Source organism: Trichosurus vulpecula, chromosome 3 (assembly GCF_011100635.1).
Source record: "Trichosurus vulpecula isolate mTriVul1 chromosome 3, mTriVul1.pri, whole genome shotgun sequence".
NCBI lineage: Eukaryota > Metazoa > Chordata > Mammalia > Diprotodontia > Phalangeridae > Trichosurus > Trichosurus vulpecula.
The window spans coordinates 316,425,637-316,444,963 of NC_050575.1; the positions used below are offsets into that span (position 1 = coordinate 316,425,637).

General features: G+C 38.2%; 1 protein-coding gene across 1 annotated transcript in view; it reads left to right on the forward strand.

Annotated features, from left to right (window-relative positions):
* ANTXR1 (ANTXR cell adhesion molecule 1) overlaps positions 1-19,327 on the forward strand; it is a 309,492-nt gene that overhangs the window by 137,472 nt on the left and 152,693 nt on the right. Inside the window, exons 11-12 of the mRNA XM_036751470.1 lie at positions 3,189-3,258; positions 5,235-5,313. Coding sequence (XP_036607365.1) covers positions 3,189-3,258; positions 5,235-5,313 — 149 coding nt within the window. The remainder of the gene's footprint in view (positions 1-3,188; positions 3,259-5,234; positions 5,314-19,327) is intronic.

The following is a 19,327-nucleotide window of genomic DNA, read 5'->3' on the forward strand; positions in this document are numbered from 1 at the left end:
GAACTAGATAGTCTCTAAATGGAAGAGAATTTATGGGTCTATGGACTGCTTTTATTTGAGATGGTCTATGTCCTAAAGTCCCTCCTTAATTTGATATTCAGTGTTCAAAGGTCCCTTATAACTGTGCTATTCCATGTTCTGCGCTCTAAGGTTCTTTCTTGGTCAAATCCTCTATGATCATGAACAATGCCATGGATAAAAAATGGACATTTGAGGTCACAGGTTGAACATGGGCCAGCCCAGGATTTGCTTCATTCCAGATACAACTATTTCTTTTATTTGTGAAAATAAGAATCTCTTAGGAGAGAACATTGTACTAGGAGTCAGAAGAACAGATTCTACCCTGGGCCCTGTCACTGACTTGCCACATTAGCTTCTTTAGCAAGAAATGCAGTAGAGCACAAAACACATTTGTTGTGCTTGCTTGGGGACAAAAGTAGGGGAAATTAAGAAGTTAGAGAGGCAGATTGTACTTCAATGTGAGGAAAAAATTCCTAAAAATGAGGGTTATGTAGAAGTGACCACCTCAGGGCTCCATTACTGGAGCCCTTCAAGAAAAATGCCACACATGGGCGCTGTTGCAGAATGGATTCCTGTTCTCTGGAGTTCCTTCCAATTAAAATTCCATAATTGATTTGACCTCTCTAGGTCTCTATTTTTTTATTTTTTAAAATGAGTATTGATTTGTTTATCTTTTACCTGCTCTAAGATGGCTATTAGGGTTGTCAGGCAAATTCAATGAGAAAATAGACATGAAAATATTGTGAAAAATGTAATACATTATAACATATTATAGGATCAGAGGATGTAAAGCTGGAAGAAATTGAGGTCCAAAGAGGTCAAGTGACTTACACAGGGTCACACAGGCAATAAGAGGCTTAGCTGGAAATCAAACCTGTATTTCCTGACTCCAAATTCACTGCTTTTCCCACTATATCATTGTGTGACATTGTGCTATTCTTAATCTTTAATCCTTAATCCATTTATCTCAACTTCTCTCCTTCCTGGACTGGACTGGAGCAGTTCTAAAATCTATACATGACCTGCTTAAAATTTTGGAAGAAATTATGGCTTGATAATTGGGATTAATGCCACTATGGATCCTATCCTCCTAATAACTTCAGATTTCTGGGGACAGTACAGTTTTCTTAGAACAATTCATTTTGTGTGCATATGCATTTACTCCTGTGTTAATTGATTAGCATACCATTATCTTATTTCCCTTGCAAAGGGATTTCCATGCTAAGCTTGTAGATTTTCACTTATGTGTCCTCAGAAATCTGACAGTTAAATTTAGAACTTAGCCAGTCAGACCACTCAGTTGAAGACCAGGTTGTTGGCAGTTTAGGACCTTTACTGGTGAGGTTTATTTACAATTCAACAATAGAAAATTCCCATAAGATAATGTGATTCTGTTATCTTACTGTGCTGATGATTTCCATCAGCTATCTCCCATTCTGGGGAGATTTTTGAAGAGTTGTTATTATGTGCATATGACATGAGGAAGCCTGTAGATAACTAGGTAAATCAAAGAACCTGGTGCCTCAAAACAGCGCCCAGTGGTTGCTCCAAACTCATTGATATGTATTTTCCTCAGTGGCTGATCCAAGGAAGGAAGCTCTTGTCTTGTTTCTCGGTAAGCAAGGACTTCTGCTATCCTATGCTTATGACAAAAGAGAGTCAGGAACTGGTAGAAGAAGGTTGTTTTGGAGGTGGAAGTATTGGCCTGCAAAAAATGTCCACTGACTTATCTGGCTAGATGCATCTCTTAGTCTGTAGTTCTGAAGACTATTTCTAAAAGTGAGTAAAAAATACAGAAGAGGGAACACCCTTATAGAAGCAAGGCTTCCATTGCCTTCCACTTCATAGTTGGCTTTTGAGACACAGTGAAGATTCTTTCAGGTAACAAAATGACTCAACTACATGGTGTTCTAATATCATCATAAAATAGCAAATAATACAAAACACCAAATTTTGCCCTTTAGGGCAGCACCAGAAAGGGTAGATGAGATATAGTGGTAGGCATTACACTGAAAATCTCAATGAATCTATAGTAATAAATCAGTGACTTTGTGATCAATTATTTATTATTTGTTTGTACTTAATTTTTTTTCTCTCATAACATTCTTCATATGGAATATAAGTTCTTAGAGGCAGGGATTATGCTTTTCCCATACATTAGTATCCCTAGCACTAAACATAGGGCTTTGCATATAGTAGGAACTTAATAACTGTTTAATTGTGTTGATTAGCTCCAACTTCTCTACCTTCAGTCCTTGGTTCTAAAGCATAGTTTTATCATTTTACTGCTTAAAAGCCTCCAATGATTCATTATTACCCATAGGGTAGTAGTATCTAAACTCATTAGCCTAATATTTAAGACCCTCCACAATTTGCCCCTAAACTAACTTCCTACCCTATCTCATGCTGTTCTTCCATGCAAACTATTTCTTCCACTAAGAAAAAGCAAATAAAAAACCCTCACACATTTTATATTTCCCACTTTCCTTATTCTATTGCCTTCATCTGGAATATCCACTCAAATGCCAGCTCATATATCTTCTCAGTGAACTTAATCATGACAATGATCTCTCCTTCTTCTGAATTCCTATAGTACTTTTGGTCCATGGAACTAATTTGGTAGAAGACAGTGTAATGGGGTTATTTGTTATTATCATGAGTTAATTTTCCTTTTATTCACCTTGTCTTTCATAAAAGACTCTAAGCTTCTTGAAGACAAATGTGTGGTTTTGTATACCCCACAGCACCTCATACAATCCCTTGTCCATGATAGGCACTCAGGAAATCACATTTGCATATTCACAGTTATAGAATTTTGGAACTAGAAAGAACCTTAGCAGTTATTTAATCCAGTCTTATTTTACAGATGAGAAAACAGAGGACCAGAGGGGGAAAATTTCTTAGTCCAGGCCACTCAGCAAATTACTGGCAGATTCAGGACTAGAATTCAAATCTTCTGGGTTTCATGACATTTTCTTGATTGATTAAGTTCAAGTGGACAAGCGTAGTTCTAGTCAGGAGACCCAGTGCTGGATCCGGTGGCTTTTATTTGCCAGGAGCTGAACATTATAACCCCTGACATGAAAATTACTTTGTAACTTTGGGTGATCAGGAACATGAAACTACCCTTTCACCCTTTTTCCCAACAACTTCTTTTCTTTTTCTAGACAAGAAGCCTTTTACTGTGGAAGATACTTACTTGCTCTGCCCAGCCCCTATCTTAGAAGAAGTTGGCATGTAAGTTTTAACAGATGTTCATCAGCTTGAAACTAAATAATCCTATTAACAATCAGGGGGTCGGGGTGGGGGAAGCTTTTCGTGTTCTCATCTGTCACAAAAATGAATTCATTACCCATCAGGTCACCCTTCACAGTGAATCATTGGCTTGAATCCATAATGTAATAAATGGTACACAATGCTGAATGTTTCTACAGTGGTGTATACTTCTTGACTTTCAATTGCAAAGACAGATTTAGATTCCTGATTAGAAAGGTGGTTTTATTGCAACACATACTAATGAGAAGTAACTCAAAATCTCAACATGGAGAAAATGAGCTTTAGAAAGAACAGTATAGGAGTATATGACTAAGTTCAGAAAATTTACTACAGGGGCACTCTACTTAGACAAAGATAAAGGCATTTATAGCTGGAAGGGACCTTTCGGATGGATCATTTAGGTCGACCCGCATTCTTACAGATGACAAAACTGAAACCCAGAAAGGCTGGATGACTTTCCAAAGATCACACAGGTAGTGAATAGCAGACCTGTGATTCAAACCCAAGGAGCACAACTCCAAATCTAGAGCTTTTGCCATTCCACCATTTTGCCTTCTTACAGAACAAAAGCAATCTCTCTATTAATAGGATATATGCTAATGACTAAACTTGTTAGTTAATGTTCCTTGTGCAAAGAATGGTAGGTAATTCATGAATCAGCATTCTAGTTATACCTCTTTCTTTGTTTATACTTTATTTGTTGGCATTGTAAGAATCTCTGATTATCAGCATCAGCAATTGAAAGCATTGCTTGAGCCAAGGTCCTTACCACAAAATGCATGAGATGTGAAATTCAAATATTTGTGAGAATGTAAATACATCCTCCTTCATTCAAGGGCATTGATAGGTTTAGTATTAGTAATGATAATGATAATAACAATAATATACCACTAAAAACAACAACATAATAGCTAGCAATTATATAGCATTTGAAGGTTTGCAAAGTGCTTTATGAATTATTATTTCATTTTATCCTCATAACAACTCTGGGAGATAGGTGTTATTGTTATCTCCATTTTATAGATGAGAAAACTGGGGCAACCAGAGATTAAGTGATTTGCCCAAGGTCACACAACTAGAAAATGTCTGAGGTCAAATTTGAACTCAAGACCTCCTGACTCCAGGTTTTTTTTTTCTCTATTCACTGTACAATCCAGCTGCCTACTTAAAGTGAATTATTGACAGCAAAAGTATGAATAAGAGATTATTTCTTCATCTGTAAAATGAATTATATGATCTCTAAGGTCCCTTCTAGCTCTAGTCTTCTACTTGACTCCCAGCTAATAAACTTTCTGGGTGTCCTTTCATACTTTGAATATTAGCCAGTGTTTGATCTTTATAATGTGCACATACACAGTGAAGAAGCAAACTTCTTTAACCCAAATGATAGAAATAGTTGTTGAACTAAAGTAGGCAAGAGGAGGTGAAAGACCAAATTGGCCAATTTATTCCTGCACATCCTCTTTGAAAAACCCTAATGATTATACTATAGCCCTCAGTATATTTTTGAAATTATAGATAGAACATAAAGCCGATGGTGTGTGAAGTTGAGATCCTTTTAAGAAGTAGCTTGTTCTCCTGACATGGAAAATAAGTGAAGTAGAAATAGCTTTTCCTGCCAGTGACTCAAAAAGCAAATATTTGACATCGATATAGTGCTCCAACTGAATGATGGCTGTAGGACCGTTTTTTAGAGGCATGATTGGGCATAACAAGAGAATCATAGAATAACAGAGATGGATAAGTGACCTTAGAGATAATCTTATCTAATCCCCCAATTTACAAAGAAAGGAAACTAAGATGAAACGGTTTTGCCACAGTTTCATAGCTAGCTTCATTGCAGAACAGGAACTAGAATCCAGGTTTCCTGATTCTTATCCAAAGGTCTTTCCAGTGTATCATGAAAAATATCTGTGAATGCTCTACTTTCATTGCAGGAAAGCTGCACTCCAGGTCAGCATGAATGATGGCCTTACTTTCATCTCAAGCTTTGTCATCATCACCACCACGCAATGTGTAAGTCTGAGTGTTTATTTACTTGTCTAAAAAAGTGTGATCGCCATTATAATCAACATTGCAAAGGCACATATCTCCATGTGTCTTAGAATCAGGTTACATATAAAAAAATTTTAATATGTAGTTCACGTCTTCTAGGAATTTAAAATCTGTATCACTAAAAACAAAAGCAATATTGGAAAGAACACTGGATTTGGAATCAGTGGCTGATATCCCAGCCATGTTACTCACTATCTAGATGGCCTTGGGTCATTCATTCACTTAATTTCCTTGGGTTTCAGTTTTCTCATCTGTAAAAAGAAGAAGTTGAACTAAATTATCAATAAGGTTCTATCCAGCTTAAAATCTTATCACCTTTACTGGACCTATAGTCTGTCTGTTTTTTCCACCTTGCATTGCTAAGAAGAGCTAAGTCTATCAAAATTAGTCATCACACAATGTTGCTGTTACTGTGTACAATGTTGTCCTGGTTCTGCTCATTTCACTCAGCATCAGTTCATCTAAGTCTTTCCAGGTTTTTCTGAAACCTGTCTGCTCATCATTTCTTATAGCATATCACTCATTTTTTTACAGAAAGACTCAAACAAAAAAAGTGGAAATTAAAAATAGTGTGCTCTGATATTTTTAAAATAAGAAAAGATCTCCAGTTATTTCCTTTCACCAGGATAATCCCTGTCCATGCATCAACTACCTCAGATATGTACTAGCTATGAGACCCTGAACAAGTCATTTAAACTTTCTCAGCCTCAGTTTACTCAAATGTAAAATAAGAAAGAAAAAATGCTTCTGTGTGTCTGGGATTACAAGAGCACCACAAGGGAATCCCGACCCAGAATGAGTATTATTCATTTGCTATTAACGTTAACATCTCAGACATTGCCCCTGAAAAGCTCCCTTTTCCTCAGAGAATCCATTACTTCAGTAAAGACATATCATAATGCCAAGTTATAAGCACACTGCTAAGCACAGAATCACAGAATCTCTGACTTGGAAGGGGCCTCAGCAGTGCTCTAGTCCATCCTACCTCAATACAAACCCTCTATACAATATCCCCAAGCAAGTGGTCACTCAGCCTTTGAAGGCCTAGTAAGAAGGAATCTACTCCTCCCGAGATAGTTCTTTCCACTTTTGCAAAGCTTTAACTGTTTGGAAGTTTTTTTCCCCAGATATCAAACCTAAATTTATCACTTTGTAACTTCTATCTATTGTTCCTTGTTCTGTTCTCCGGCTCGCTCGCTGCCCCCCCCCCCAAATCTAATCCCTCTCTCACATGTGAACCTTCTAATACTCAAAGATGGTTTTCAGTCTCTCCTAAGTCTCTCCTCCAGTCCAACCAAGCCCTGGTTCTTCCAACCAATCTCCATTTGGCAGAGACTCATCCTGGTTCCTCTCCTCTGTATGAGCTCCAAACTGGCTTTGCAAACAGTCACCTTCAAAATGTAGTATATTGTGGTCTCTTGCAGAAAAATCTATACAGGCATACCTTGGAGATATTGTGGGTTCAGTTCCAGACCACCACAATAAGGCAAATATCACAATAAAGTGAGTCACATGAATTTCGTAGTTTCCCAGTGCATATAAAAGTTATGTTTATACTATGCTACGGTCTATTAAATGTGTAATAGTATTACTTTTTTTAAAAAGCACATACCCTGATTAAAAAAATGATTTATTGCAAAAAAAAAAGTTAACCATCATCTGAGATAATCTTTTTGTGGGTGGAGGGTCTTGCTTTGATGTTGATGGTTGCTGACTGATCAGGGTAATGGTTGCTGAAGATTGGGATGGCTGTGGAAATTTCTTAAAATAAGACAACGATGAAATTTGCTGCATCGATTGACTCTTCCTTTCATGAAAGATTTCTCTGTAGCATCATATGCTGTTTGGTAGCATTTTACTTATTTCAAAATTGGAGTCAATCCTCTCTAATGCTGCCACTGCTTTATCTACTAAGTTTATGTAATATTCTTCAGCAGGGAGGTCTGCCGAGAGGGATAGAGACAAGGGAATGCTTAGTTGGTGGAGCAGCCAGAACACACACAACATTTATCGATTAATTTCACCATTGTATATGCCACGGTTCATGGTACCCCAAAAACAGTTACAATACTAACATCAAAGATCACTGAACACAGATCACCATAATAGATACAAAATAATGAAAAAGTTTGGAATATTGAGAGAATTAATGTGACACAGAGATGTGAGCACACGCTGTTGCAAAAATGGCACCAATAGACTTGTTCAATAAACAGTTGCCACAAACCTTCATTTTGAGAAAGGAAAAAAATGCAATGTCTGTGAAGCACAATAAAGTGAAGTGCAATAAAACAAGGTATGCCTGTATTCACAAAACCAATTCTTTACTTTTCTGCAGGGCTTTATACTTTGCAAAGTATTTTCACGTACTGTGATGGTGGTGGATATTATAATTTCCCAGATAATAAAGAGGCAATTTCTCCTCTCCTTATTCATCTTCTACACAGTTGTCTAATAATATTCCTAAAGTGTAGGTCTGACCATATGACTTAAAACTCCATTCTCTAGAATGACTCTTTTTTTTATTCTAGGCTTAAATACAAATTCCTCCACTTGGTCCTTAAAACCCTCCACAATCTGGCCCCTACGTAGCTTTCCAAATGTATTTCCTATTAGTAGCTTTCATATATTCTATTTTCCAGCCAAACTGGCCAACTTGTTCTTCCTCGTAGTTGACATGCCATCTCCTATCTCAGAGTCTTTGCATTGGCAGGCTGTCCCCTAATACCTGGCATGCACTTCCTCCTCTCTTCCACCTCTTAGAGTCTCTGACTTCTTTCAAGGATCCATTCAGTTGCCCCTTCCTACTAAAAGCCTTTCCTCATTGACCAGTAATAAATGAGTACTCTTTCCCTATTGAAATTACCATGCATTTTTGGTGACATGTTATATAACATCCCCACCATTCATGCCCCCTGCCCACAAAGTAATGAAAGTTCATTGTGGCCAAGGACTGTTTCATTTTTATCTTAATTTTTTAGCTTTATAACCCCCAACACCTAGAATAGTGCCTTGCAAATAGTAACTGCCTAATTTTTTATTTCTTTGAATTAGATTGTGATCCTTTGAGATTAGGTTTAATAGAACCAGAACAGAGATCTAGGTAAAGAACTCTAAGAAAAAAATAATAAATGAGATAAGACTTTTAATTCTAAATCCTAGGCTCTTTTGAACTAGTTTGGAATTCTGGCTTCAGAATTACATACGTACATACATACATATACACATATATATTTTATATCAGCTATGTGACCATAGGCAACTAATTTCAATTCTCTGAGCCTCAGTTTCCTTAAATATAAAATAGGAATAAAAATAAATACATTATCTACCTCCCAAAGTAGTTGTGATGATCAATTGCAATGTTTTGTGTCTTATCTCGCAATGAGTTTTTGTACATTTTAATGCACTATAAAAATACAAACTAAGTAAATTGAAATATTTTCATTTTTATCATTATCCCTGAAAAATAAGCTAAGAGTCAAAGGCAATCTGGTTTTCAGTTAAAGGCAGTTCTGCAAGACTTTGAGCATATAGGATGTTCGAATTCAAAAACCTGAGCTCAAATTTTAAAAAAACAACACTGTATGGAATGGATACATATGAGTCCATGAAGTTGTTTAAATGTGTCGAGACACTTCTGGAAAATAGATTCTGCCAACCTGCAGGAAATAATTAAAATGCCTTCAGTCCAAAAACTCAGCCCCAGATTCCTTCCTGCTTTTGGCCGCACCAGTCTCAGAACTGAATTTCTCATCAGGTCTAGACTCAGGAAAGAAAGTGTGAGTGGAACCCATGGCACCACAACCCAGGTGTGGCTCTGTAAATGTGAATTGTGGGGCCCTTTTCTTCTTTAGGACAGGATACACAGATGTCCTGCTACAGTCCCACCCACTCAGTGACACTTTCTCAAAGCACTCCGGCCCACCAAGATCTTTTTTTTTTTCATCTAACTTATTATTTATTTAATTATTGGCATTGTTTAGATGACTGAGGCTTACAGTCTTCCCAAGTCATATACCCTTTGATAGTTCTATGATGCTATCAGTTCTGACCTTTTGATAAATCTATGATGCTATCAGTGCAGGTCCTCTGTCCTGCCCATCCCTCCATCCCTGCCCATCCTATACAACTCTCACTTATGTCCCCCTGTAAATTCACCAATCAATTCAATAAACATTCATTGAGCACCTACTATGTGTCAGGCATTGTAGGTGCTAAGGATACAAAGATAAATGCTCTGTAGAACATCCACCCAATCTTTTAGGAGATTTTCTTCTAGATCCCTTTATGCTATATGGATTCCAATGGAGAACAGAAGTTGTTCATTGGTTACCCTTTACCTAAAATTGGCAAAAAGTAAGAGAACCCAAGTTTCCTACCTCCTGATACATTTTCTCTTTTAATTACACCATTCTATAGCCCTTTACTCAGAACTAAGCATTTTTTGTGGCTGTGAAATATCAAATTAAGGCTTTACATTTATTTGGTTTGCATTTGTACACCTGCTCCCTAAGCTGCCAGGATCTTTCAGGAACAGATGTTGCTATTGCCAGAAGCAAAAATGCCATTAAATTTGATTGGAAAGAGATTTTTCTAGCCAAGATTCCTATAGGACTGGAAAACTCTTTTGAGCTACACGGAAATAGAAAGCAATCCAAATCCAAGATTCTCACTGGCCCACACATAGGATTCTCATCTTAAGCCTTATAGACTTAATTAACTAATCTCTACCTCAGCTTCTATTTACATGTTTTAAAAATAATACCTCACACTTATAAAGTACTTTTAAGTTTACAAAGCCTTTTCCTCATGACTCTCTGGGGTAGGTAGTGAAATCAACATTTTAAAGCTGAGGAATTTGAAGTCCAAAGAATTTAAAAGCTGAATACCCAAGGTTGTTCAGCTGGTAGAATAAGTATTAGGATTAGGCTCCCCTAACTCCAGGTCCTACACTTGTTCTTATACAATGGAGGCTAACTCGCTAGTGAGGTTGTGAAATTTCAAAAGCAGTATCACCAAATGATGGTCTTTTATCGTTAAAGCAGACCTACCTAGGCACCTCTCAGATAATTGTTTTATAAAATGATTTCCTTTTAGACCAGCTACCAATTAAAATCCAAGAACTCAGCCAATAGTGAGTGTCATATTCACTTTACTCTAGGCTTTGGGGGTTAGTTAGCCTCAGTCTTTCAGTGTTTATAGAGCACTCAAATGACAGTGACATTCAATGGAAAGACCACTGGATCTGACTCAGAAGACTCAGGCTAAAATCTCAGCTCTCCCATTTCCTAGCCAAGGGAGTTTGATCAAGTCACTTAATTTCTTTGGCCCTCAGTTTCTTATCTACAATATAGAGAATCACAAAATGTTAGAGTTGGAAGGGAATTCGAAAGCCATCTAGTCCATTTTAACCAGGAATCCCCTCAAGACATCCCTAACTTGGATCCCGGTACTTCTTAGCTTATATCTTCTCAGAATTAAAAGACCAAACCTTTCTAGTTGAGCCTCATCTAGCACTTTCCATCCCTTTGCTCACTATAGCAGATCTTCTTCAACCTTCTTCAGTCATGCTTTGTCACCTATGAGGTACAGAAGCCATACTTACAGTAAGGATCCCATTTGCAGCCATACTGGGGGCTATACAACTGGTAAAGAATGTCCATGAGTCATTCCCAACCAATCCCTGAATATATCCTATACAATACTGGCCACTGAGCATCTATCTCCTATGATTCCTCTATGTGTACCCTATGTTATCACGAACACTTACAGCCAGGCCCCTATGAGGACAACCTAGATGACTTTTGCCCAAATGCATTACCCCCACATTTGCTCATACTATAGCCTGCCTCACACCCATCTTGGGAGCTTTTATATCTCTATCATTCCTCTCCTTTAAAATGGCATAACATGACCCAGAAGAGACCAGTGCCATATGAAATTCTATCAATTTCAGTGTACACAGCTTTCCTAGCTTATTTATTAAGATTAAGATTTTTCACAGCATTATTCCCTAGAGAACCTGCTCTACTGTTCACAATTCTCTATGTTCATTTGTTCCTATTTTTTGTTTCCTATTTCTGATTCAGTTTCATAGAAATTACAGTGTTCTGCCTACACTAATTGCCACATGACTCAATTTTTATACAGATTTCAGACAATACAACATAGTTTTAATGATGTTTTTATATTGTAGTAGATACAAATAGACAATTTCTGATCTGCAGCAAGAAGAGATGAAGTAATAAGCAACGGTTGGTGGCTAGAAACTGGATTTCTACAGAAGACCTTCACAGAGAGTTGTTTTGAGGAAAGTACTTTGCAAACCTTAAAGAGTTAAGGAGGTAGGATGGTATAGTGGAAAGACCACTGGATCCAGAGTCATGGATTCAAGCTTTAAATCCTAACTCTGCTACTTACTACTCATGTGACCTTAGGTGCATCATTTTCTCACAGGACATGGTCCCTGTCCTCAAAAAGCTTAGAATCTAATCTCTTGGAGAGAGATCACTACAATTAGCTACACAATTAGCAATTAGGATAAGATGGTATGGAATCAAGTGCCAATTTTTATCATGTAAATTATAAGTGCCTTTTTGAAAACTAAGGAAGACTTCATGGGGACAGTGAGACTTGATTTGAGTCTAAAAAGAACGATTGAGATTTTTTTTCAAATGCGTAGAAAGGACTGGAAGAAGGATCAGTAGGAAATGCAGACAAGCAGGACAGCTTTGAAAATATCATGTTGAACTTATTGTATACAATAAGGGAAAAGCAAGCTGCACATGCACCAGATTGGCAGCTACATTTGTGATCCTCTCTTTCGGGAATTGGTCATCTTGTTTGGTGCTTGTTAAGTTTAGAATAAAATATTTTAAAGAAAGGTAATGTTTTGGACATGTGGGATTTGAGATGCCTTCAGGACATCCAGTTTGAAACATCCAATAGGCAGTGAGAATGACTAAGGCCAGATTAATAGATTTGGGAATCCATCTTCATAGGGATAACTGAACCTCTGGACCCTGACAAAATGAGAAAATAGAAAAAAGAGGGCCCTGGACAGAGACTTGGTATACAACTATAAATAATAAATTGTTTTTTACATATATTGAGTTGAGATGCTTACATGTGATTCAGTTCAAAATGTTCAATGAGTAGTATGTAATATGGGATTGGAACTCTGGAAATAGAATATGTAAATATTCTGCTAAATATAACATAATATATACATACAGGACTGAATATATAGATCTGGGAGTCATCTTCACAGATTTGATAAGTAAACCCATAGGAGCTGACAGAGGAGAATCTAGGTTAGAAGAGAATTCAAGGGGCAGCTAGATGGTGCAGTGAGTAGGGCACAGGCCCTGGAGTCAGGAGGACCTGAGTTCAAATTTGACCTCAGACACTTGACACACTTACTAGCTATGTGACCTTGGGCAAGCCACTTAACCCCAATTGCCCTGCCTTCCCCCTTCAAAAAAAAGAAAGGAAAAAAGAGAGAGTTCCAATAAAGTACCTTACTGTTTGAAGGGAATCATGATGGGTACTAAGTATAAAAAGGCAGAACCAAAATTGTCTTGTTATATTTAAGTTGCTATCAACACATTCAGATTAAAATGTTTGGTCAATATCTGGAAATGCAGGACCGAAACTAAAAAGCGTGAAAGATCTAGTTTTATAGAGAGGAAGTGTGACATAGTGGAGAGAGAACTTGCCAGGAAGCCTGGAAGATCTGGGACCATGTATCAAGCTGGCTAAACACTGTTCCCAAGAAAGACTGACTCGAACCAATTTGAAGAATTGATCACCTTTGACACCTTTAATTTCCCCTGACAAGGGCCAGGATTGGGCCTAGAGTCTGGGACAGAACTGAACTTACTTCTAGGAGTTGACATATCTTAAGGATTAGAACTATCTAAAAATGGAATGAGGTTGTGATGAGCTCTGGTATTACTGAATGGTTTCTAATGGAGAGTAGATGGCTTCCTGGGAATTTATTGATTGTTAAATCTAGGAAGTACCTTTGGAAAAATCTAGGTCCGTATCTTCATCTTGAAGATATAGTATTCCTCTCTCCTTCAGCCTCCACATTCAAGCAGTCTCAAGTTTTACTGATTCTGCCCCCCAACTTCTCTCCCATCTGGCCCTGATACTGTGGCTGTTCCAAGCCTTCTCTGCTCTCTTCCAGCTTCTTATAGCACCATTCCCCTCTATCCTCCAAACCGAAGACCACATCTCATACTTTTCTTTTCCGTGAAGTCCTACTTCTCCCCTCCTCCTCTCACAATCCATTGAAATCATCCTCCACAATTTCCAGTCCAGGGGATCATCTTTATGTAAGATGGAATCAGTCATCTTGTTTGGTGTTTGTTGTGTAGGCCCGTCTCTATATACATACCTCTTCAGTCTTATACATTCTGTTCCATAAATGTAGAAATTCTTCATCTTTTGCACTGCTTTTGCACTGGTTGTCACCCATGACTAGCATGTTCTCCTTCCTCACCTCTGCCTGTTAGATTCCCTGGTTTCACTGAACACTCAACTGAAGCTCCGTTTTCTGTATGAGGCCTCTTCTGGTTCCTTGAGCTACTATTACCTTCCCATCCTACTTTAAGTTTGCTCTGTATGTTTCTTGAATATACCTGTACGTGTACAGATTGTGTCCCGTTAGAACATTAGCTCCTTGAGGGCAGGGACTGTTTTGTCTTTGTAACTTTAGTTCTTGGTATAGTGCTTGGCACAAAGAAAGCACCTAATAAATGCCTGTTGATTGATTCTCACTGCCAACACCTTAGTTTCTGCCCTCATTGCCTCTTACTTGGACTCTTGTTAGTAGTCTCTTGACAGATCCCTTTGCCTGCAGGCTCTCCCTGCTTTGCTTCATCCCAAATAGGCTGCTAGAATAGTCTTTGAAACGTACAGTTATGAAAATGCAATTCACTTCACTCTGCTTAAGAGTCTATGTACCGAAGAGAAGAATACCTACTTTAGGTATAAGTTAGACTAAGTGACTTCTATGGTCTCATCAGATTCTGAGATTCTAGCATCTCCAGTTGGGGCAGCTAGATGGTACAGTGAGTAGAACACTGGGCCTGGAGTCAGGAAGACCTGAGTTCAAATCCAGTCCCAGACATTTACAGGCTACATGACCCCGGGCAAGGGACTTAAGCCTATTTGCCTCAGTTTCTTCATCTGCAAAATGAACTGAGAAGGAAATGGCAAACCACTCCAGTGTGTTTGCCAAGAGCACCCCAAACAGGATCACCAAGAATCAGACACAAGCGAAATGACTAACAGTAACAACAAAGCATCTCCAGAGGGTTGTGGCCTATGGATGTCTCAGCATAACTAGTGCTAACCGAATACACGGCTTGCTTTAGATGCTGTTATAATCAACAAGTCTGTCCAATCTAAAGTTGAAGGTCCCTAGCGTGAAATCAGAGAAAAGAAATTTGACAAAGGTGAGGTATAAAAAGCTGAAAAGACAGCCCTGCCTTTTTAAAATATTCTCCGCAAGTCAGTCCTAAAGCAAACAGTGGAAAGTTTAATGTTTCTAGCAACAAGCTTTGTTTAAGTGCTGGTAGAGAAGGAGTGCCAGACCCATTTTCAGGGAAGTTCTGTATGCAAAATTAAAGAGCAGGACACCTGGGGTACAAAATGCCAGCAGATGGTTGTTGGCACACACAAAGATATAGAGCATTCAGATATTCTCTCTCTCCATGCCAGGTGAAAGTCTGGTGGTTTAATGGCTTGCTGACCATCCTCCGTACCTCGTAAATTAGCCGCTTTGTTTCCATTAAATGCATTCTCTTTTTAGAAGCAGAGCTAAACCCATGGCCTAGGGTTGGGCTGAAAGAAACTTCTGCCAAAAATCATGCCTTCTAGTAACAGGAGCGAAACATTTACAGTAAACTCAGAATTTGTGACAATTCAGATGGGGCTAGGGCTACAGCTAACTCCCTCAATATTTATGAAAGAGAAGTTGCTAAGTACATGGGTAATGGAAACAATATGGCAAGGCGTGTGTTTAAACTATATAATGATAATAGCTGGCATTTGCATAGTACTTTAAAGTTTATGATGAGAGGCAGCTGCAGAACCAGGAAAACCCAGGTTCCAGTTTCACCTCTGGACATATACTTGTGACCCTGGATAAGTCATTAAACTTTCAGCATTCTATACCAGGGGTCAGCAAACCACTCCACAGCCTGTATTTTTAAGGCTCACCTTAGGATGTAGTTTGTTGACTCCGGCTTTAGGTAACTCTCTAAACCTTATAAGTTATGGGAAAAGTACCAGCCTGATTCTGAATCCCTGGCTGCTGATGGACAAACCCCGCTCCCCACCCCCAATTGCCTATTTCTCCCAATGCTCTGTGACCTAATTCCACAGTGTGCTGTCTGGAATGACTGTTCCATAATTGGCAAACTTCTTTTCGTCCTACATCTTTCTGTTTCTTACTCCTTTAATATTCTGGCGCTCACTGAGGCCTGTCTCCCTCCTGAGAAGGCTGCATCCTCAGCCACTCTTTTCTGAACTAAAAAAAAAAGGCTTTTTCATTCATTCGTTCATTTGTGTGACCAGGACAAGTGATTTAGGTTTTTTGAACTCCGATTACCTCCTCTGTAAATAGAGTAAAGCTTACACTGCTTAAGTCAATGAGCTTTTCTGAAAAAAGGACTTGGAAGCACTATGGAAAGATATTTTTATTACTTCAGAACTTCGATGATGCTCATCAGTGTGGGTAATTCCTCTTTTAGTAAGGACCACAGTCTATCCTTTCTTTCTCGTCCTGACATACATAATAATTTAGGACCCATATCATATACATTGTTTATAAACTGAGCCAGAGAGATTAGTAGGCCAACATCTATTCTGATAAGTGCTATCTGGTTGAAAATATCTTGAAAATATTTCGGTTTTCTTTTCTTTTTCATGCTGGCCTGTTTATCTTGGATGTTTATGGAATTGCCTTCCAATATTTTTATCACTAAATTTCTTAAAGAATGTTTTACTTCAGTTTTGAAGAATGACAAAGTAGGAAAAAGGTCTTTCTAAATTCATGTAGCTAAGCATGCCTGGGGAGTGGGGCAGAGAGAAAGGAGAACTGATATCTGGAGGTCATTTTGAATTGCAGTGTGAGCTTGGTGGCATTTATTAGTCCAGGATGATGGTCTTTTCCAGTGAAAGCAGTCATCAAAGGAGCTAAGAGTCTGGAAAGAATGAATTCCTTCCTTCTCTGAGGCCTCTGTACACAAAACTGATAGAGCATAGTTCTAAATTATGTCTCCCCCTTACCAAGCAAAAATTTCAGCAAGGAGCCTTTAACCATTTGTTCCCTGAAGAATTTATAAATATTCTTCAGAAAGCCCCCATGTTCCTTCTTCTGTGGACTACTTTCATGGCCAGGGCTATAGGTGAAGTATTTCTTCCTCAGCTACAGAGCAAACTTTTTAGATAGATAGATAGATAGATAGATAGATAGATAGACAGATAGATAGATGATAGAAAATGAATCAATGAATGGATAAATGGCTAAATAAATGATTGAATGAAGAAAGAAAGAAAAAGAAGAAGAAAGGGAGGAAGAGAGAAAGGAAGGGAGAGGGAAGGAAGAAAGAAAGAAAGGAAGGAAGGAAGGAAGGAAGGAAGGAAGGAAGGAAGGAAGCCTTCCCTATATAGCTATTGAAGAGAACATTATTAGGGAAATAGGGGATATAGATCAAACAGTCCAGTTCATCAAGTCCAAATGATCTCCTTCAAGGAAGTGGAACTACTTCCCATGATGCCAGACTACAGAACAGATTCCTACCAACCTTCTCTGCAGTCTTTGGTGTTTGTGGGTCAAGGGGTCTGGTAACTGCCGCAGCTCACATATTCAGGGCGCTAGGGCCCCCTCCGCCCAGCTTCTGTTCTGGATGGTTCACGCCGCTCAGGCTGGGCTCTGCTCCACTCCGTTCCCAGCTCCCAGCTCCGTGTGGAATAGACCTCACCCAGAGACCATCCAGGCTGTCCTGGGCTGGAGCCCTTCTTCCCTCTGCTGTTCTGTGGGTTCTGCCGTTCTAGAATTGGTTCAGAGCCATTTTTTATAGGTTTTTGGAGGGACTCGGGTACGGAGCTCACTCTAGTCCGTGCTTACCAGCCGCCATCTTGGCTCCGCCCCCCACAGAACAGATTCCTACAGTGATCAGAGATATTTATGTAATACTTTACAATTTGCAAAGCATTTTATGTACATTTTGGCCATTATGTCATTCAATGTTCACAACACAGGGAGGCAGGAAAGTGTTATTATCCCCATTTTCCTGATCAGGAGACTGAGGTACAGAGAACAGAATCCACTTGCCCAAGGTTACTTAGTGAATAAGTAGCTCACATAGATCCTTTGACTCCAAATTTACTGTCATTTCCACTGCACCAAGTTCCTTTCTTATTCGTCCTTTTTACTGCATTTTCTGTCCCCCTACCCCTGAAAGAAATACAAGTTACAGGTTATAGCACTGGCCTCCAACCAGATATCTGCTTACCCTCCAACAGGAGGTAATGCTATTTTTAATCTTCTTATATAAATTAAAAAGACCATGGAATCAGAGCCTTTAGAGCAAGAAGGGTTCTATTACAACTTGCTTATTTTACTGAAAAGGAGACTGAGGCCCAGAAAAGGTCAATGATTTGCCCAGCATGACACAGATAGCATGAACGTGTGTTTTTAAAGGCAGGATAAAAAGATTTAGACCCAAGTAGAGACCTGATGATAACATCATGATTAATGAGTGAGTCAAGAACAAATCATAGAAACAATATGCAAAAGAGAATGATGATAATGACACTTATGTTGTTCAGTCGTGTCTGACTCTTCGTGACTCCATTTGGGCTTTTCTTGACAAAGATGCTGGAGTGGTTTGCCGTTTCCTTCTCCGGCTCATTTTACAGATGAGAAAACTAAGGCAAATAGGGTAAAGTGACTTGCCCACAGCTAGTAAGAGTCTGTGGCCAGATTTGAAGACAGGAAGATGAGTCTTCCTGATTACAGGCCTGGTACTTCATATACTGTGTCACTTAGTTGCTCTAATGATGACACAGTAAACCATAATTTCAGGGATACATCCAAAGCAGTCATCGGAGGGAAAATGTGTCTCTGAAAACATAAAGTAACAAAATAAAAAATTGAGTGTTCATTTTAAGTTGTAGGAACTCAACATATAAATAAAAATATGCTCAAAAAAGAAAAATTCTAGGAGAAAGAGATAAAACGGGAAACAAGAAGAATACAGAAATTAAAAACAAAAGTAAAAGCTGATGCTTTGAAAAGATAACAAAATTGGTAAGACCTTAGCTAACCTTTTGGAACATAAAATTGCCAAAATAAAACATGAACAAGGTGAAATCACAACAGAAAAGTAATCATTTAAACCATTTTATAGGTGAATTGTATCAAATATTCAAAGACCAATAATACCTATCCTACAAAGTCTGAATAATTGGGAAAGAAAACATTCTAACAATCTCCTTTTATGAGTTTGAAACACTTGAAAGGAAGAGAGATAAAAAGCAAAGAATGAAAATTACAGAACAATATTGCTAATTAATATCTATGTAAACATTTTAAATAAAATTCTAGAAAAATGTTTAAAATATTCATTAGGACATAAAGAGTACAAGGTTGGTTCAGCATTAAGAAAATGATTAATATCACTACTTTTTTATATTAACACTCCAAACAACATGATTGCATCAGGAGATACCAAAGAACTTTACCAAAGTGTAACACTAATTTATACCTTCTAAAAAACTAACTAAACAATATGTAATAAAAGGTAAATAAGAAAAAGTAGAATGTAGTAAATAGAGAGCCAGAGTTGGAATCTAGAAGACTTTGGTTGAAGTCCTATTTCTGACACACTCTAGCTGTCTGACCCTCATCAAATCACTTAATATCTCAGTGCCCCCAGTCAATTCTCCAAGACTA